This window comes from Rattus norvegicus, chromosome 7 (assembly GCF_036323735.1).
Source record: "Rattus norvegicus strain BN/NHsdMcwi chromosome 7, GRCr8, whole genome shotgun sequence".
In the NCBI taxonomy this organism is placed as follows: Eukaryota; Metazoa; Chordata; class Mammalia; order Rodentia; family Muridae; genus Rattus; species Rattus norvegicus.
Window position 1 is genome coordinate 91,573,485 of NC_086025.1, and position 20,733 is coordinate 91,594,217.

Genomic DNA, 20,733 nt, shown 5'->3' on the forward strand with positions numbered 1-20,733 from the left:
GCAACCTTAGCTGGAGAATAGGGGTATCCGGAAACTCATACCTAACACTGCTACAACACAAGCAATCCCTCCACCTGAGGGCGACTAGGTCCACGCAGCGCAGCTCAAGAACCGTTCGGTCGGAGGCGAGAGAAGCCTCTGAGTGGATCCTACTCAGCCCCAGGCTCCACCCACCATGTAAGACCTAGCAAGAACTACACAGTTCTTGGTGTCCGAGGATTCGCATTCCCAGCCGCCACTCCAGCAGTCCCGCCCCACCCCACCTTAGGCCCCACGCCCACTCATTCTCCCAGTCCCGCCCATCCGGAACCACGCAGTCTTCGTCGTCCCGGGCTCCGCCCTACGCTGCACTGGGTCCCGCCCACCCGGCTCCCGGCTCCCGGCTCCCGGCTCCCGGCTCTTCTACCCGGAAACTGTCCTGGCAGTCTACACTCCTGTCCTCTCCGCTTGGGAGATTGGCAACAATTGTGGCTAGCGGGTTGTTTAGTTGTTCTGTGAGCCACAGTTTCGGGTCATGGAGGGGGACAGCCGCGCCGCCACGGCCTCGCAGTACCAGCCGGCCTGCCCTACGCGGGACGCATGTGTCTACAGCAGCTGCTATTGGTGAGGGAGCGCGGGCGCGGTCCCCGGGAATCTGCGCGTCTTCGCGCGCCGCCACCAATGCGTTCCTCTCCCGGTCCTGCTCCGAGCGCGGCAGGCCCACACTGCCCGGGTTTGGCGCCGGGATGAGGAGGTTGGGGAACGCATTTCTGGTCTCCATAACTGGGCGAGGGCTGTGGGGTGGAGTTGAGGCGTCTTAGTGCACAGGGACGAGGTAGCGGAGTTAGACTGGAGACCCTACGGTAACTGTTGTGGTCTGTGTTGTTTCGGGTTGAAATAGAGGTCTTTTTAATTTTAAAGACAATGGAGACACAGAGTTTGTGGTAGCCGGAAACCCAGTCCATGCAACTGGCTATCCTGATCACCGAACTGGCGTGATGATAATGGTTACATTTGCACTGTCCTTGCCATATGCCAAACATTGTTTTGGGTGCACGGTGTAAATTAACTCAGTTGAAGCTCACAGTAACCCCAAGAGGTAGGCTCTGTTGTGATCGCAGCTTTGAAGAACTCTGAGGCACAAAAGGGTGCTGCTGTTTTACACAAGACCTCAGGATTGTGAGGTTAGTGCCCTTAGGCTACCTCTGCAGCTCAAACACTGTCCACCTTGGCTTTTTGGCTCCCAGGCCTCACCTTCCTTTTGTGTAGGGACTGCTTCCCCAACCCAGAAGAAATCTCAGGATCATGTAAACATACTCCTCCTCACTCTACCAAGGATACTAAGAACTTAACATTCATTCAGCCGTGACCACTTTAACCCAAGTCCAGTTGCTTGCTCTGGTTCTCAACTGCCCAACACTGCAACCCTTTAATACAGAGCCTCATGTGGTGATCCACAGCTGTAAAAATTTCATTGCTATTTCACAACTAATTTTGCTACAGTTATGAATCATAATGTAAATATCGGATATTTAACCCCACGACCCACAGATTGTGGGTCCACAGAGAGTGGATGGTAGAGCAATGTCTTGGAGACAGGTTCTATGGTAGTTATTGACAGAACAAAGGCTGAACCATAGAATGATTGTGGTTTGCCTCTGACCACACAACTAAGTGATGGAATGAGATCTGGAGTCTACATGGTGGTTGGAAGTCTTTGCTTTTTAGCTGTTGCATTGTATATCTGCTCCACTTGGTTTCCATTGCTAGTTTTTATCTGGAGCATTTCTGTATCTTTCATTTATTCAGTAAATATTTTGTTGGGATGTGAAATGTATGTTGGTTGATTCTGTCTGTGCACTGAGGTTTTAGCAGTAAAGAATGTGGATAAATTTCCTGGCAGTGCCAAGGAGCTAGGTCCTGGTTTCTAAAAGGGGTGTTTGGGATCAGTGAAAACAAACTACTTGGGGGTTGGAGAGATAACTCAGTGGTTAAGAGCACTGACTGTTCTCTTCCAGAGGTCCTGAGTTCAATTCCTAGCAACCACATGGTAGCTCACAACCTTCTGTAATGTGATCCGATGCCCTCTTCTGGTGTGGCTGAAGATAGCTACAGTGTACTTATATAAATAAAATAAATACATACATCTTAAAAAAAAAACCCCAACAAACTACTCAAAGTCAAATTGTGGGTCCAAGCTGCTGTCCTCTGCTGAGATGGCTCTCTAGATTGGGCTTTCGTTCTCTCTCTCTCTCTCTCTCTCTCTCTCTCTCTCTCTCTGTGTGTGTGTGTGTGTGTGTGTGTGTGTGTGTGTTTTCTGCTCCAGACAACTTTCAGACCACTCTGTGTGCTCTGCTCTAGACAGCTTTTTCTTGCTATTCTGAAAACCTTCCAGTTGAGACAGCTAGCTTTCTGCTCAAGACAGCTCTCTCTGTTAATAAAAATTCTAAAAGCTCTTTGAATAGCTCATGGATTTTCTGACCAAAGTCAGAAATCCTGTTAGAAAAAATTGAAAAGTAATTCTTGGGTTTTCTGATCAAGATCAGAAAGCCAGCGGGGGAAAAATTCTAAAAGAGCTATGTTTGCTCTTCAGACAACCTTCTCTGGATAGCTGCTGGAAAACATTCCTAAACAAGCTGTGTCAACTAAATAAATCCTATGAGAAAAAATTCTAAAAGAGCTATGAAAAATTCTGAAAGAGTTGGGTTCACCCTTCTTGGATTTTCCCACCATGTTCTAAATCCTGTTAGAAAAAAATCTTGAAGAGCTGTTTTTGATCTCCAGACAGCTCAGCTCTCTAAGAACTGCTACTGCTTATTTCATGAAGACCAAAAGCCCAGTTTTTAATTTGCATATCAATTCCATTATTTATTCCAGGTTCCCTTTTGATCCCTATGAATCCTGTGACCCCAACCCCTGAATTCTTAGGAGACAGCAAGCACTTTTTGTTTCTTTTTTTTAAAAAATATTTTATTTATTTATTATATATGAGTACCCTGTAGCTGTCTTCAGACACACCAGAAGAGGGCATCAGATCCCATTACAGATGGTTGTGAACCACCATGTGGTTGCTGGGATTTGAACTCAGGACCTCGGGAAGAACAGTCGGTGCTCTTAACCACTGAGCCATCTCTCCAGCCCTCCTTTTTTTTTTTTTTTTTTTAATATTGCAAAAAGAATTCAGAGATCCGCCTGCCTTTGTAAACTTGGCTAGGTGGGACCTTGTCCTGAGATTACCGTTCCGACCACAGCTGGACCTAAATTCTCTCTGTCTGAGGCTGATCTTGAACGCAGGAATCTGCCTGCGTTTGTATCTGCCTGTATCTTTCCAACAAGCTGGCACGTAGTATAGCTGCCTCTGTTCCTTTAGACCTGTGAAACTCCTTTATACAATTCATATTGCATACTTAAATTTTTTGTGTAGTTGAGAAATTATATATATATATATATATTTTTTTTTTTTTTTTGGTTCTTTTTTTTTTCCGGAGCTGGGGACCGAACCCAGGGCCTTGCGCTTCCTAGGTAAGCGCTCTACCACTGAGCTAAATCCCCAGCCCCGAGAAATTATATATTTTTGAGCTCATGTTTTTAGGGCTCTTGTTCCACAGCCTTAAGGGTTGTCTCGAAGGTCCCAGTGTTTACCTTTTTGTTGAGACATTAGCCACACCTTCGCCTCCTGGACTCAGACTGTCTTGTCTGTCTCTGATTATCACAGAGTCATTAACGTTGACTGGTAGGCCATTCCTCAGGGGAGTGTGAAAATGTACACAGTTGTACAAACAAGCATTATGCCCAACCTGCTAGCCCTGTCCTAGGAGCAGGAATCGTGGCATTCTGTCCTACCAAGGCCATGCCAGATCTGGCAGGTCAGGATCTCCCAATTCTTATGTTTCAGTGTTGGAAAGCAGACAGCTGTACAAAGGCAAGGCGTGTCTGGTAGTCAGGGCTGTGAGGAGAAGAGGATGAGAGGGAAGATGGTGGCTGGTCCTGCTTTATATTAGGCTACTGAGGGAAAACATGGTTGATGAGGTAATGCTGAACAGAAATCTGAGGGAAATGCATAGGCACTTTGTTTAGAAGGTCATTTCAGGCAGGGAACGCAGACTGTACAGAAGCTCTAAGGATACACATGGTGGCGAGAGTTTCTAGGAGTAGTAAAGGCTATGGTGAAAAGGAATGGAGCAGTTGGGTGGAGGAGGGGCGTCTCTTCACTAGGTGCTGGAGCCAACCCTTTTGTCAGTCAAAACTGGAACCGCCACTAGGGGAGTGAGGATGATTTTAGGAAACGCAGAAAAAAAGATGCAAGAGATAGATATGGGAGGACGGCTGCTCAATGCCATGCCAGCAGCCGCTGTATTTTCACAGCAACAGAAAGTGGGGCCAATTCCAGGAAGTTAAACAATGACCACAAATGCTTACGTGTTGATTTTATGGTACACAGTATCTATGTTTGACTAAAGACCGCTTCCTTTAGGCTTGGACAAGTCTCCCAAGGACGTATGCCTAACGACTTGGCAGGATAGAACGCACAGAGACAGATGTAAGCAGATTCACTCATGATTAACCACAAGCAAGAAGTCAGACAAAGTAAACTCCAGATGTGCTCCCCGCAAATAGGTGATCTCTTTTTGGCTTCCTGAGTTGCAGCTGAGCTCTCCTCTGCCGTCATGGCGACTGTTCCAGTTGCTTCCTAATAGACCTGTTTGCCTACTTCTCTGTGAAGGTTGATATTGTTGATTTGACACAATTTGACAGGATCTAGAATCACCTGGGAGATAAACGTGTAGGCTTGTCTGTGAGGGAGATTTTAGATTGCTTTAATGGAGATGGAAGGGCCACCCAAAAAGTGGGCAACATTTTGTGGACTGATGTCCCTGCCTGAATAAAAAGGAGAAACAGAGCCGAGCTTATCTCTCAGCTTCCCTGACTCCCAGTACAGTGTGCCTAGCTGCTTCAGGCCTTCCCCACTGAGTTAGACCCTTCCTAATGATGTTGCTGGCTGGGTAGTGGTAGCACATGCCTTGGATCCAGAGGCAGAGGCAGGCAGAGGGGATCTATGAATTCAAGACCAGCCTGGTATACAGAGCTAGTTCCAGGAGAGCCAAGGCTGCACAGAGAAACCCTGTCTCAACCAGAAAACAAACAAACAAAAAACCCTAAAAGATGTTGCCATAGCAACGGGGGAAATAACACTCTGCTGGTTTCATACTGCATATATGTCCATATACTACATGAGTCACTGGTACCCATGAGGCTAGAAGAAGATCCCAGAGTCTGGATTTAGTGCTGGGAAGAGCAACAAGTGCTTTTTACTGCCTAGTCATCTCTCCAGACCATATCTCCCCCTCTCTTCTTTCCCTCCCCCCCTCCCTCCCTCCCTTCCTTCTTTCCTTCCTTCCTTCCTCCCTTTTTTCCTATAAAACAGGATCTTACTGTCTGTCCAAGAACTCACTATGTAAACCAGGCTGGCCTCCAGCTCACAGAAGCATACCTGCCTGAGTGCTGGGATTAAAAACCCATGCCACCATGCCAGGCTTGCTGATCATATTTTGTGGGATAGACTTAGAGACCACAGAGTCTGCTTCTGAGCACCACAGACTAGCCGGTTTGTTTTTCCCAGGCCTGCGTCCTTACAACTTCATTTTGAACCTGCCTTCTCTTCCCTTTTGCAGGGTTCCTAGCCTTGACTTGTTGGCATTTTGAATATCAATTCTTCTTTTAGTGTGTTTTATAGCATTTTTGTCCTGTGTGAGATAGATGCTGTTACCAGGCCCCCTACCCCACCCCCCAGCTGTGACAAACAGGTCTCTAGACCTTGTCCTGCTGTGATTGGCTTGTCCGTAGGCACACCTAACTGCATTGTTTCTCCCAGTTCTTCTGTCTTGAAATAAATGCTGCTTCTGCAGTCTGTGTTCTGTTAGATGTTACTGTTCTTTCCAGATCCTACTTAATGATGAGAATGGTAGCTAAGATGTGTGGGACTGTGTGGTTTTGCAGGTTTTCCTCCCCATCCCTATCCCAGTGCTTAAGTATTGAACCCCAAAGGGTCTTGAGTTTGTCTAGCATTGTCATTGAGGACTTCCCACACACACCCCGCCCCCAGCACTTTACATTGCATTTCACATTGCCCTGGGCTAGGTGCTTCACTGTGTCTGCTTCTCCAAATTCAGCTCATGGGTTACGCGGGCTGCAGTCTCAGCTCTTTGTTGCTTTCGTAGCCCTTTTGCTAGGGATAAGATCAACTGATATCCTGGAGATGTTATCATCACCACTCCCTGTTTTAGTTTCCATTTAACAGTTAAGTAGATTCCAGGGCCTGGGCAAATGCAGAGTACTTTCTATTCCTACTGTAGCTCCCAGCATTTCCAAATGTAAGGACCTCACTCCCAACCCCCTTAACATCAAACATTTCATGGAAAGGCAGGGCTAGAGAGATGGCCTAAGCTGTTTAGAACACTGGCTGCAATCCCAGCTCCCTCTGGCAGAGGCCAGGACGATAACCTCAAGTTAGAGACTGGCCTCCGTTCCACAGCAAGTTCTAGGCCAGATCCTGTCTCAAATACGAAACAACAAAAATTTCATGAGATTCCTCAACTTTGTATTAGTTGTGTTATGGAATATAATTAATGACTGAGTTTGGTGGCATATGCTTTTAATCTTAGCACTCTGGAGGCAGAGGCAGGAGGATCTCTGAGTTTGAGGTTAGTCTAGTCTACATAGTGGGCTATGTGGCAACAAGCCAGCCAGAGCTACACAGTTAGATCCTGTCTCAAAATAAGTTAGTGAAAAAGGAACTTTTAGGGCTGGAGAGATGGCTCAGTGGTTAAGAGCACTGGCTGTTCTTCCAGAGGTCCTGAGTTTAATTCCCAGCAACCACATGGTGGTTCACAACCATCTGTAATGGGAATCCAATTTCCTTTTCTGGTGTGTCCGTGGATGGCTATAGTGTACTCATATAAAATAAATAAATGAATCTTTTAAAAAAAGGAACCTTTAGCTTCATTTTTAATTTAACTTTATTTTTTTTAAAGATTTATTTATTTATTTTATTTATGAGTACACTCTATCTGTCTTCAGACACAGCAGAAGAGGGCATTGGAACCCATTACAGATGATTGTGAGCCATCATGTGGTTGCTGGGAATTGAACTCAGGACCTCTGGAAGAACAGCCAGTGCTCTTAACCGCTGAGCCATCTGTTCAGCCCTCATTTTTTATTTTTATTTAGTTTTTTATTTATTTGTTTTCTGGAGACAGGGTTTCTCTGTGTAGCCCTGGCTGTCATAAAATTCTATCTGTAGACTAGACTGGCCTCAAACTCAGAGCTCCACCTGACTCTTCCTCCTGAGTGCTGGGATTAAAGGCGTGTATCACCACTACTGCCACATTTTATTTTTTTCCCTATGTAACATTCACAGAAATTTGAGAAATATCGGGCAGTGTATATTCAAGCCATATCATGAGTTCTGCCTGCTAATGCTGTTTGTAGACTCTTGAACGGTGCCTTAACTCCAAACCACCTTCAGGATGGAGACGGGGACAAGGCAAAAAGGAGAAACTGCTAGCCTGTACCTAAGCTGTTTCCCCATCTCTCTGAACTAATGACTCCTCCTCTGCTGTCTTTATGCACCTTTAATGGACCCCCTGGGATAATTGGTGCTTTGCCTCTATGCCTCTGGTCTGTAGGCATTAATTCATGATCTAAGCACTTAGCTGTGATGTGTATCTCATGCCCTTGAAGATGCTCCTGGTTAAGTTCAGAATTCCTGTGAGACCAGACCAACACATGTCTTCTCAGAACTTGGATAAACATTTTATGGGGTGTGCTCAGAGCAGAGGGCCTAAAGAGTGGCTTCTCTGTTTACAACGCACCCAAGAAGAATCTGGGACCATTGTAATGAGGGGCACAAGCAGTTTCCTCTCTGTGACTGGATCCCCTACATCTGTCTCCCCTATTCATCCACATAGCTTCCAGGCGAAACCAGTGGGACAGGACTTGGTATGGGGGAAGTGTTCCAGCATTTAGCTGCAGGGCGATGTCTAGAGCATAGTTGGTCCATGAGTGAGTGTCCATGGGTGGTCTGAGGAATGACGACTGGACCTGAGTTGGTTCTCTCTTCTCCTCCTGGATACCCAGGAGCGCACGCAGGTCTCAGGCTTAGCCTTTACCCTCTGAGCTAGTTTGCCCTCCCTGAATCTTTCTTAAAAGTGTAGGTGGGGTAAGGGGGACTAAAGTTACCAGCCAGCAAACTGGAAGACTTGAGTTCAATCTCTGGGACCCACAGTCCCTGAAAAGTTGTTCTCTGACTTCCACACATGCACTGTGACATGCAAAAATCTCTGTGTCTGTCTGTCTCTGTCTGTCTGTCTGTCTGTCTCTCTGTCTGTCTCTCTGTCTCTGTGTGTGTCTCTCTCTTTAAATGTAATCGAAAAAGCGTATTTCAGGGCTGGAGAGATAGATAGCTCTGCCGTTGGCAGCCCTGGCTGCTTCAATTCCTAGCAACCACATGGTGGCTCACAACCATCTGTAATGGGATCTAATGTCCTCTGCTGGTGTGTCTGCAGACAGCTACAGTGTAATTGTATACATAAAATAAATGCATAAATAGTTTTTAAAAAAAGAAAAAGCACATTTCTGTAATACTTTTTGTTTACTATAATTTCATAAATTTCCTGCATGCTGTTCCTGTCTTTCTCAGGTAGTGAGGTGTGGATGAGTAGAAATTGGCTCTAACAGTGAGTGATAGGGCCAGCAGAGCGCTCATGAGGCTTATTCTGAGCAGAGGTGTATCTGATTCATTACATACAGATAGGGACCCAGAGGCTGAGCCATGAAGTCAGCTAGGAGGAGTGCCTGTGCTTGCCTGTGCTTGGGAAGGAGGCTCAGTGTGATACCCTGAGCATTGCTTAAGCAGGTTCTGACTATGTCACATAGCTAATTGCCTGTCACATAGGGAGAGATTTGGCTGGGATAGAGCAGAGCATAGGAAGATGAATTTCGGTTTCCACCTTTTTTTTTTTTTTTTAAAGCTCTGGCTGTCCCGGAACTCAGTCTGTAGACCAGGCTGGCCTCAAACCCAGAGATCTGCCTGTCTCTGCCTCTGCCTCTGCCCCTGCCCCTGCCTCTGCCTCTGCCTCTGCCCCTGCCCCTGCCCCTGCCCCTGCCCTGCCCCTGCCCCTGCCCCTGCCCCTGCCCCTGCCCCTGCCCCTGCCCCTGCCCCTGCCCCTGCCCCTGCCCCTGCCCCTGCCCCTGCCCCTGCCCCTGCCCCTGCCGTGCTGGGATTAAAGACGTGTGCCAACACTGTCCAGCTCCTAAAAGGACTTTTAAAATGATTTTTTTATTTTTTAAAATGGAAATGTTTTCAGTTTATTTTAATTTCATATATGTATGTGAGTGTGTATGTGAGTTTGTGCTTGTGAGTATGTCAGATCCCCCTGAAGCTGGAGTTACAGGCAGTTGTAAGCTGCGATGTGGTGCTAAGAATTAAACTAGAAGAGCAGTAGGCATGGTTAATCAATCACCAAGCCAATTCTCCAGCCCTATTTATTTTTGAAACAGGTCCTTACTATGTGGCCCTATCTGGCTTTGAATTGGAAGAGATCTGTCTCCCAAGTACTGGGATTTGAGGAAGGTGACAGTGTGGCGTAAGATTGAATTTTACAGAGGAGAAAAGCAGGGTTTGGAGAAGCCAGGAAGGAATTGCATAGCTGCTTTGCCTGGTGGTGATTGAGTTGGGATTCCAGAGTTTCTCAGCTTTTGGAGTCCTGACATAGTTTTTACTGGCCTCAGTCAGCCTCCTGGGGTAGGAAAGGGCCCTCTGCACGTGTGCACCCAGTACAGGTGGGCTAGCAGCTGTTGGCTGTGCCAAAGCCACCTGTTAACCAGCTGTCAGATGAGGCGGTTACGGTCTTCTCTAGTTATATCCTCACCCATCTTTTGTTTAAATCCAAAAGACAGCTGTTCACTTGTAATTATATTGATTAAGCAATCATTTTGTTTCAGTGAGGAAAACATTTGGAAGCTCTGTGAATACATCAAAACACACAACCAGTATCTGTTGGAGGAGTGCTACGCTGTCTTCATATCGAATGAGAAGAAGATGGTAAGTTGGTAAGTGATGACGGAATGAGGTGAGGCTCAGGGGGACCTGAGAAGCCAAGTACAGCGCAGACACTGTGCTGTTCTAACATACACTTTGGAGCAGCAACCTTTCAAACATTTAGTTTCATTTAGATTCACTTTAGAAGTATTTAGTCCCTTACTCTAGGTGACAAACCGTGTGATGGTGTATTTATGCAGATTACATTCCCTCCCCTCCTTCCTTTTTGAGACAGTGCCTCATAGTATAGACCTTGGCTGACCTGAAACTCACTGTGTAGACCAGACTGGCCACAGACTGAGGCACCCTTCTGAGAACTGGGATTATAGGCACGCTGCATGTATGGCTTAGAGCTTTTTAAAAATTGTGTTATTAGAGCCGCCTGACTCAGATTTGAAGTAAAGGTTTGTCTCTGTAGTTTAAATAGAGCTGTAGTAAACTTTCGTGAATCGTTAGATGCAGCCCTTTGTGCCATCTTTGGGGTTAATAAAAGTCCTATGAAATAGGCCAGGTTTATTTTAATGACTTCTGTTTCTAGAGACAGAGCTCATGTTACCTCAGCACTTCAGCCTCACACTCATTATGTAGCCAAGGCTGGGGCTGCAGCCTCATACTGCCATGTCTGCTAACTTTCTCTACATAAAAAAAGGCGAAGAAGGAAGCCAGGCAACAGTGGCTGAAACATTTGGGAGGCAGGGGCAGGCATATCTCTGAGTTTGAGGCCAGCCTGGTCTACAGAGTGAGTTCCAGGATAGCCGGGGCTACACAGAAAAAAACCCTGTCTCGAAAAACAAAACAAAAAAATATGAAGAAGGAAAGATGCAGAGAGGTCTCAGGATAACTGAACGGGAAGGCAGGACTTGACCCTGCCTGGCCTTCTTTCTCCTAGTCTAGGCCTTCCTGCTCTCTGGAGGGCACTGCAGTCTTCTCTCCTGAAGGACGCTAACACTTAGGATTGGGACATCATCCCTTCACGTTGATATTAATTGCTTAGAAACATAAACACTTTGATTTTTTTAAAAAAGATTTACTTATTTTTATTTCATGTGCATTGGTGTTTTGACTGCATGCATGTCTGTGTGAGGGTGTCAGATCCTCTGGAACTAGAGTTACAGACAGTTGTGAGCCGCCATGTGGGTCCTGGGAATTGAACCTGGGTCTTCTGGAAGAGCAGCTTGACCACTGAGCCATCTCTCCAGACCCAACATTTTTGATTTTTAAATTTAATTTAGTTAACTTAATTATTGTTTCTGAGATAGGGTCTCACTGTGTAGTCTCGGCTGGCCTGGAACTTACTAAGTAGACCAGGCTGGCTTCAAATTCACAGAGAGACACCTGCCTCTGCTTTTGAGTGTTGGGTTTAAAGGTGTGTGCAAGCATGCTTGATTGGTTTTTTTCGGGGGAAGGGTTGGGGAGACTACAGGTATGGGTGTTTGCCTACCTATGTGTCTGTGTACCCTGTGTGCACTGTGCCTACAGAATCCAGAAGAAGGGGTTGGATTCCTTGGAACTCGAGCTACAGATGTTTGTAAGCTGCCATGTGGATGCTGGGAACAAATCCTGGGTCCTCTGCAAGAGCAGCAAGTACTTTCCACTTCTGAATAGTTTATTGCTCATCAGTGTACTGCTTTAGAGGACCGACCAGGATCTGAAGAAACTCACGGATGTCCTATATTTTGTAGGTACCTATTTGGAAACAGCAGGCAAGACCTGAGAATGGACCTGTGATCTGGGTAAGATGGCCACCCAAGCATCTCTGATGCATTGTTCTGTGTGGCCTCTGAGTGACCAGTGTGCTGTCGTAAAGCAGAATTGAAGGGACACTAGAGAAAGGCTATGACAATTGTTAATACAGGGATCTCCTGAGAAAGGATGTTATTGTGGATGTATGTTCTTCTAAATTTTTCTTTTGGGATCTATAGTGGTTTGTGTATGAAATGTCCTCTACAGGCTACAGTGTTTGAATTCCTGTCCCCTAGCTGGGAGTGCTGTTCTGTGGGATTGGAACCCTTGAGATCTGAGGCCTAGCTAGTAGAAGTGTGTTACTGGCGCTGGACCCTGAAGGTTCTACCTACTTGTTATGACCCATGTTCTCTCTTTCTCTTCCTCCCAGTCTGTTGTCATGTGAGGAGCAATTACCTCCCATTTCTGTTGCCATGGACAGTCACTCCCCTCATTATGCCTAACCTGTAGGGTTGGTTGATGGTAGTCTGAAACCATGAGCCAAGATAAACATTTGCTCACTTAGGTTGTTTGTATGTGGAGTTGAGAAATGTCGACGAGTACAGAATTACACAGGGAATCTGAGGCAGGGTCTTTCTGTGTACTTTTGTTTGGCCTGAACCTTCCAATTCTCCTGTCCCATCTCCCAAGTGCTGGATTTAGAGATGTGTCTGGCTTTTAGTAATTTTTATAAATGTCCAATGTAAGAAAAATTTGTGGTTTCCCAGGTAGCATTAGGAGCTTTTTACATATAGCCTGGTTGGTGTTTGACGTATCTGGAGACTGATTAAAAGTATAAATTGCTGTGTTAGTTTATCTAGGCCTCAGTGTGCTTGCCTGCTCTTGTTCTCTCTCTGTGTCTCTGTGTCTCTACCACACCCAGCTTAGTATTTTTCTGAATATTTATCATTTGTTTGTGGCCTGTGTGCGAGCATGTGTAGCAGGTGCACACAGAGGTGAGAATGAAGCTTTGTAGTGCTGCTTCTCGCCTGCTCTGTGGAGGGAATTTCTTCTGTTTCTGTTGCTGTGCTGTAGGCTCTGGGTTCGCTGGCCTGTGAGCTTATAGGCCTGTCTGCACCTTTCACTTGGCCGCAGGAGTGCTGGGACTGCAGGTAGATGTTTAATACCACGTCCATAGGCTTTTGACGTGAGTTTCTGGAGGTGGAGTTGAACTGTCAGGCTTCTGTGGCTGGTCCCTTTTCCTGCTGAGTCATCCCTGACTCAAGATCTCCTACTTCACTAAGTCGTAGGTAAATGTGACCAGTGCTGTGGTGGAGGAGAACTGGTCAGCAGGCCAGGAGGAAGTGGGGCTGTTAGTGGGCAGCAGCTCTTAACTCATCTGAAGGGAGGGAGTGTACTTGTTTGATAGATCCATTTCTACTTTCCTCAGTTGGAGCTGGAGCTGCAGGGAGCACTGGGCACACAGTGTCCCCTGTGTTGATTATCTCTTCATCTCATCAGGGAAAGTGTTAGCACGCTGAGACACGCTGAGGAAACTCCAGGTGCTGTTAGCACACTTGTACGCTCAACGGGTGTTCTGGTGCGTTTTCTCCTGCAACATTTTCTCCTGGGTTTGAAGCACCAGCCTGCATACCTGTCCCTTGAGAGTCCTATGTCCTCCTTGCCATCAGCTGGTGCTGGCAGTGCCTTGTATCTGGAGAGTAAGAGGTAGCCTCCATTCTGTAACCAGCAGGGCTGTGAGAACTGTCTTTATCCTTCTCCCTTGAGATGAGATCCTTCCCAAGCACATGAAAGGTTGGCTGCTTTGTTTGTTTTTTCTTTTCCTTTTTTGGTTTAATTTTTTTTTTTAAATTAGAAAAGTAATACAAATTGGAAAGTCATGCTCTTCCTTGCCCTCACCTCGGGAAACCCCTACTTAGCAGTTTGGAGGGCCACTCACTTCCTGTCGCTGTAAATGGTACAGGGGACGAATCACGGTGAGGAGAGGTTATTTTGTGCTCATTTTGGGTTTCAGTCCATGACTGCTTGGCTCTGCATTTGCGCCTGTACTGAGGCACAGACATGTGGTGGGGCAGAGCTGTTTGTCTTATGGCCAAGGAGAGGAAGAAGAGGAAAGGGCTGGGCTCCTAATGTCCTTCAAGGATACACCCCCAGTGACCAGGACACTTCTCACTAGGCTTCACTGTGTTTTTGTTTTTAAGGTCTCAGTATGTAGTTCTGACTGGCCTGGAACTCTGCATGTACCTCAGGCTGGCCTTGGACTCGCAGGGACCCACCTGCCTCTCCCTCTTGAGTGTCAGGATTAAAGTGTGTGTCACCACACCCATTCTGGCTTCACCACTTGAAGCTTCCACTGCCTCTCTATTGCCACCCTGATAAGTAAGCCTTCAATACAAGGTTTTTTTTTTTTTTTTTTTCCCCCTGGGGGTGAGGGTGAATGGGTAGTGAAGATCCGAAGTGTAGAAGATACCTTTGAAGCCTTCTTTTGCATTCATGCATGTGAATAAGTATATGCTTCTTAATGCACATTTTGATCTTTACATGCTCAAACCTTGAAATATAATACAAAATACATCTGCGTCCTACAATCAGTTTTTCTGTCCAACTATAGAACATGGGGTGTTACGGAACAGTGTGTCACACACTGATTGTTTAGCCGTGTCCCAGTCACTGGCCACTTTTCAGAGTTGCGGCTTTGTGTTTCCTCTCATTTAGCTTAGGAGTTACAAGGAGAGGACGTTAGGCCGACGGCTGCTTCCCTGCTAATGTGCTGCTGTGTGCTGACCGTGATGTTGGGATGGACCGTCCTGCACTAACTGGGTTAACCTCAGTGATTATTATTCCTAGGATTATCATGTCGTTCTGCTTCATGTGTCAAGGGAAGGACAGAGCTTCATTTATGACCTTGATACTATTTTGCCATTTCCCTGCCCTTTCGACATTTACATAGAAGATGCCCTTAAGTCTGATGATGACATTCATCCACAGTTTAGGAGGTGAGGAAATTCAGTACCAAGCTACTGATTTTCTGAAGTAAGACTTGGTGATTACACAGAAGTCCCCTCTCTGCCTCCTTCCTCCTTTCCCTCCCTTTCCTTTTCTCAGTCTTTTTCTCTCTTCTCCCCTCCCCCTCTGCGCTTCCTCTCCCTTCTCCTCTGTCTCCACCCTCCTCTTTCTGCATTATTGGTGTGCCTGTTATGCAAGAGCTTAAGAGCATCTTAAAGCTTTAAAGGTTCCTCGTCATTCAAAGGGTTGGCGGCATTATAAATATCAGTGTGCTGAGGACCAGCCAAGCTTGAAGACCCAGGTTCCATCTCTGAGATTCACAGGGTGGAAAGAAAGAATTGATATCTATAGATTACCTTTGACCATAAACACACACACACACACACACACACACACACACACACACACACACACGTGTTAAGAAAAAAGTGTGGGTTGGGGATTTAGCTCAGTGGTAGAGTGCTTGCCTAGCAAGGCCCTGGGTTCGGTCCCCAGCTCTGAAAAAAAAAAAAGAAAGAAAGAAAAAAGTGTGATGAGCTCAACATTTTCTTTCAGATGTGTTGAGGGTTTTTCTCTTGTTGCTGGAGTGTCAGCATGGCCAATGTTGTCAAAATCAAGAAAGTTGCAAGGCAACAGCAAAAGTCCTACCCTTTGCCCCTTCTGTGCAGTGTTACTAGAATGCTGGACCCCTTATGTGTAAATAAGAACAACTGGGTGATTTGCTCTCTGTATTTTCACAGCTTGGGGTTTCAGTCATTCCCTTCCGCTTGTACTAGCCACGCACATGTGCATGCATTCGTATCGGTGTGGAAACTCAGGAGTAGCCTTGTGTATCTCATAGAACAGAGTCCAGTTAGCAATGAGTTGGATTGCCAGCGGTGATAACTCCCTGATAGAAACGTGTGTTGATTTACCCGCAGGAAATTCAGAGTGGTTCGTGCTGACTCCTACTTGAAGAACTTTGCTTCTGACCGGTCTCACATGAAGGACTCGAGTGGGAACTGGAGAGAGCCCCCTCCAGAGTACCCCTGCATTGAAACTGGAGGTGAGCTGTGACTTTGCCTGTTCATTGCTCAGATCTGTGTCTCTCTTAGTCGGCTTGTTTAGTTTTGAGACAGGGTTTCTCTGTGTAGCCTTGGCTGTCTCGGAGCTCGCTCTCTAGACCAGACTGGCTGGCCTCTAACTCACAGAAATCCTCTTTCCTCTGCCTCCTGTGTGCTGGCACTAAGGGCATGAGCCACCTCTGCCTGTCTAGCCATCTTTGGAGAAGCTCCCCAAGTGGTGAGGATAAATGAGGGTACCCGTCCTCTGTACCTCCTGGATTCAGCAGTTAAGGCACAGAGAACAGGACTGGAAGGCAAAAGCCTTCTTGGGGAGAGTCCGAACAGAGGAACAGAAGCCATGGCAGTAGCCAACTGCTTGTTGTTGTAAACGTCTGCTGGGATGTTTACACACCGGTGTGTCCTACTGGGATCAGTAGCACATGGCTGTGCTGGGGTTTTATTCACTGCTAAAAGAAATCCCCGGTGCATCCTCCCAGTGTGTGAGGTGTCATTTTAGTAACCCTGTAATAAACCTATGTTCAGAGAGTTTTATCGTGACACTTCCTTTCTGTGCTTCTCGGCAGTAGTCCAGTTGAGGGCGCCCTGAGAGTTAACAGAGCAGGCTGTTCCCTCTGTTTACTTTTGTTCCGTACTCATATGCTTTCGAGACATTGTCTGTGACTGTAAATTGTTCACACCATTCCAGTTATGGGTGAGATCATCCCATCACATGGCTAATGTGGTCTGCAGGAAAATGGCCTGTAGGCTATGCAGGATTCTTCAGAAACAGGGCAAGGTCATCAGTAGCTCTTTAGGGAAGAAAGCATAAAACAGCTAACGTATTTGAAGGGCATGGACTCTTAATGAGGGTTCTCAAGTCTCAGCAAGAAGATAATGAAAGAAACCACAACAAAAACTGTAATTGCTTCCTCTTGTCTTACCCTAGCTTTCCCATGACAGCCATGAGAGCTGTGTTAGGAAAAGGTGACTGGGTACCCTGGGGCTAACCTGGGCACCTAGTGCCTTGGGGTGGTGGGGGGAGGTGACTGGGTACCCTGGGGCTAGCCTGGGCACCTAGTGCCTTCCGGGGGACCCATTTCCTGTGTAGATGTGGATTCCTGCAGCCTGGTACTCGGTTGATAATTAGCACACGGTCTTATCAGGACTTGGTCCTTTTCTTTGCAACTCAGTGCACAGTAGGTCATAGCACATGTGGCCTTATCAGCCGGTAGCTCTAGGTGCCATGCTAAGCTTTAGCTAGCTTCTGCACATATAAACGTAATCTGTAATGCGAGCTGGGAAGATGGCTAGATTGGTCAAATGCCTGCCGAACAAGCATGAGGACCCGATTTGAATCTACACTCCCCCCATCCCCCTGTCTCCTGGAGCAGAGATTTTTCTCTATAGCCCTGGCTGTCTTGGAACTCACTCCATAGACCAGGTTGACCTTGAACTCACAGACCTGCCTGCCTCTGCCTTCCCAGTGCTGGGGTTAAAGGTGTGTGCCAGTACAGCCCAGCTGAGTTGGGATCTTCAGTGCCCACACAAAAGGCAGGTGTGGTGGCATCTTTAATCCTAGCACAGGAGGGGTGGATCCCTGAAGCTGGCCACATTAGTTAGACCAGTGAAGCCCAGGTTCTATGAGAAACCTTCTCTTAAAACATGGGTGGGGAGCTACCAAGGAGGACACCGATGTCCATCTCTGTTTTCCACCTATGTGAACGAAGCACAACCCCTCGTACACACACATAAACAATCCTGCACTGTCTCTCAAGAATATTGTTTTTTGGGGGCGATTTTGGAGGAGTTGTAGGAAGAGAAAGAATATGGCCAAAATACATCATATGAAACTCTTGATAAACAAAAGCATTTTAAAAGTATTTTATTTTCTTTAAAAAAAAATTTGTTAGCTAGGCTGTAGTGGCACAAGCCTTTAATCTCAGCACTTGGGAGGCAAAGGCAGGAAGATCTCTGAGTTCGAGGCCAGGTTGTCCTACAAATCAAGTTCCAGGACAGCCAGGGCTAGACTCAAAGAAACCCTGTCTTGGAAAACAAAAACAAACAAACCAAAGATTTTTTTTGTTGTTTATTTTAAAATTTTAGGTATTTTTAATTTTTTTAAAATTAAAATATAATTACACTGTTGTCCCCCTTCCCTTTTATTTTTTAAATTTTATTTTTAGATGTCTTTATTTTATACTATGGATGCTTTGTTTGCATGTGTGTGTGTGTACACCACGTGGTGCTGAGACAGAGGCTGTCTTGAAACTAGAGTTGTGAGTGACCATCTCAGTGCTGGGACTTAAACCTGGGTCCTCTGCAAGAACAAGTGCTCTTAACCGCTGGGCCATCTCTCCAGCTCCTCTCTTTTATTATTTTAGACTTATAAGTGAGGACACTCTTTTATTTTACGTATTTTATTTTGGTTGTGAGCCTAGCCTTTAACGGCTGAGCCATCTCTCCAGCCCTATTTTACTTATTTTAGACAGGATCTCACCATGTATTCCTGGCTGGCCTGAAGCTCAGTGTGTAGACCAGTTCATAGAGATCTACCTGCCTCTTCCTCCCCAGAGTTGGGATTAAAGGTGTATGCCACAATGCCTCTAGCTCTTAAAAAAGAGAAAAGGAAAGAAAAGCATAGCGTTGTTTTTGTTTTATGCATGAGAGCTTGCTTGCATGTGCACACAGGGGCAGAAGAGGGTGTTGGATCCCCTGGAGTTACTGATGGTTGTGAGTTGCATGTGGATGCTGGGAACTGAACTTGGGTCCCTGGCAAGGGTGGCCAGTGCTCTTAGCCACTGAGCCGTCTCTCCCGCTCCCTTAAGAGTATTTTTAATATGCATATTGCTGTTTCCTTGCCGTTTATACTGCAGACACTGGGAATAGGGGTGACAGCTTGCTGTTTGCGACTGTGTCCTTGCTGTCCCTTTGAATGTCCTGTAACTTGCCCATTAAGCTTGGAAATTGACAGTTTGATTATGTGTGCACCCTCTCTACCACCTTTTGTTTTTAAATAATTTTAGGCTTCTAGAAAGTTTGCTAAGTAGGACAGAGTTCTTACATAACCCTCCTTCAGCTTCCCTTAGTCTTAAGTTTTCTTTTTAGAAAGATGTATTTATTTTCAATTTTTAAATGCGTGTGGGGGTTTTATGTATCCTGTGGCCAGTCAGAAGAGAGCATCAGATCTTGATCTGGAGTTACACATGGCTGCGAGCCACCATGTGTGTGGCTGTTGGGAATCAAACCCTGGACCCCTAGAAGAGCAGCAGCCAGTGCGTTCTTAACTGTTGAGCCTCCTCTCCAGGTCTTTGGTGTTAACAGTAGTGGGTAACCATAGAAACGTTAATGAGAATACTGTTCAGTTTTTCGGGGCTTCTCACTCATTTCTTTTTTCTTTTTTTAAAGATTTATTTAATATATATAAGTACACTGTAGCTGTCTTCAGATACACCAGAAGAGGGCATCGGATCTCATTATAGATGGTTGTGAGCCACCATGTGGTTGCTGGGATTTGAACTCAGGACCTCTGGAAGAGCAATCAGTGCTCTTAACCCCTGAGCCATCTCTCCAGCCCCCTCACTTATTTCTTATTTCTGGTGCAGAATCTAACTCAGGGGTATGGCATTTAGTCGTCGTATCTTTTTTGTCTTCCCCAGTCGTTGACAGTTCCCTTTCTTCCCCTCTTGTTCAGCCTTGATATTTGTAAATCAGTGGCCATGACTCATGTGCTGGGGCACCCTTCCATAGGCTGATGTGATGCGCGTCTTGAAGATGTGTATCTTGCTGTGTGTTTGGAGCAAGAACGTTGCAAGAGTGACCTTGAGCTCCCGCTTATGTGAATGGATTCCTCACCCCTTAGGTTCTTCTCTGGCTGCTAACCTGCAGTTTGTCTCAGCAGACGCTTCTTTCATGTTCTTTTCTAGACTCCAAAATGAACCTGAACGACTTCATCAGCATGGACCCTGCAGTAGGATGGGGAGCTGTCTACACGCTGTCTGAGTTTGTACATCGGTTCAGCAGCAAAAACTACTGAGCCTAATGCTAGCTTGTGCAACTAGAGGAACTCTAGGGTAGGAATAAGCCAACCTCCATTCCAGAGAGCAGTGAGGTACAGGTGGCCTAGAGGTATATATATTTCTCATTAAATTTGATTGGAAAATTAGTGAACACAAATAAAAGTGAATGAATAAGCCCCCCCCTTTTTTTTTCAGCCTGGGGATCTATCCCAGAGTTCTGTCTCCAACCCTAATCAGTCAGTCCCCAGCCTCAGACATTAATGATGTGTCACATTGGGTATATGGTTACTAAAATGTTTCCCTGGCTTTCTTATTTCAATGTGTGAGATGTAGACCAGCAACTGCTTTTGTAAAACTAGAAGTGTGGACTTGGAGTCAGCTCCTTTGGTCTGCTGTGTCTGCTTCCTGTCTGGCTAGACTCTAAACTCCTTGAGCACAGGGTTGTGGCCTGTGGCTCTAAGACTCTGTTGCCCATTAGAGGGACCGGTAAAACGTTTCTAGAGACAGCTCTGCTGCTTGGAAAGGGACACTATTGTGAGCTGAATCAGCTGTAAGTATTAGTCTTTTTGGACTACAATGTTTAAAAAAGTTGCCAATACCTTGTCTGAGTGTTATTTGGCCCATTTACAAATGTAGCTTTAAATAAAAATGACTTAATTTTGTTTTTGAAGAGTCTGTGGCTTTTTCTCTGTGGTGGAGTTGGGCAGTGTTGAAGATTGAATCCATGACAATATGTTACTCCATGAATACGTGGCATGTACCAAACCACTGAAATAGATGATGATGATGATGATGATGATGATGATGATGATGATGATGATGATGATATGTGTGTGTGTGTGTGTGTGTGTGTGTGTGTGTGTGTGTGTGTGTGTGTGTGTGTGTGTGTGTGTTTGTGTGTGTGGAC

At 46.0% G+C, this 20,733-nt stretch overlaps 1 protein-coding gene and 2 non-coding genes across 12 annotated transcripts; 2 read left to right on the forward strand and 1 right to left on the reverse strand.

Moving 5' to 3' along the window:
* The first annotated feature begins 331 nt into the window (after nucleotides 1–331).
* Ntaq1 (N-terminal glutamine amidase 1) lies at nucleotides 332–20,496 on the forward strand. 10 transcript variants are annotated; one of them, XM_039079518.2, is made up of 7 exons: nucleotides 336–603; nucleotides 9,982–10,081; nucleotides 11,558–11,662; nucleotides 11,761–11,811; nucleotides 14,609–14,757; nucleotides 15,688–15,812; nucleotides 19,734–20,496. In XM_039079518.2, the coding sequence occupies exons 1-7, from the start codon at nucleotides 515–517 to the stop codon at nucleotides 19,841–19,843; spliced, it is 729 nt and encodes a 242-aa protein (XP_038935446.1). In that variant the 5' UTR covers nucleotides 336–514; the 3' UTR covers nucleotides 19,844–20,496. The 10 variants fall into 10 exon arrangements, 6 of the variants coding, with proteins under 6 accessions (XP_038935447.1, XP_063119915.1, XP_063119914.1 ...); NM_001025024.2 differs by lacking the exon at nucleotides 11,558–11,662 and having other exon boundaries at nucleotides 375–603; nucleotides 19,734–20,488; XR_010053005.1 differs by lacking the exons at nucleotides 15,688–15,812; nucleotides 19,734–20,496 and having other exon boundaries at nucleotides 332–603; nucleotides 11,761–13,340; nucleotides 14,609–14,747.
* Nucleotides 2,503–2,564, reverse strand: LOC120093937 (U7 small nuclear RNA). The gene has a single exon (XR_005487649.1). It is a non-coding gene; the product is annotated as a U7 small nuclear RNA (small nuclear RNA).
* On the forward strand, nucleotides 7,797–7,923 carry LOC120094017 (small nucleolar RNA SNORA11). Its single transcript, XR_005487710.1, has one exon. It is a non-coding gene; the product is annotated as a small nucleolar RNA SNORA11 (small nucleolar RNA).
* Nucleotides 20,497–20,733: the final 237 nt, after the last annotated feature.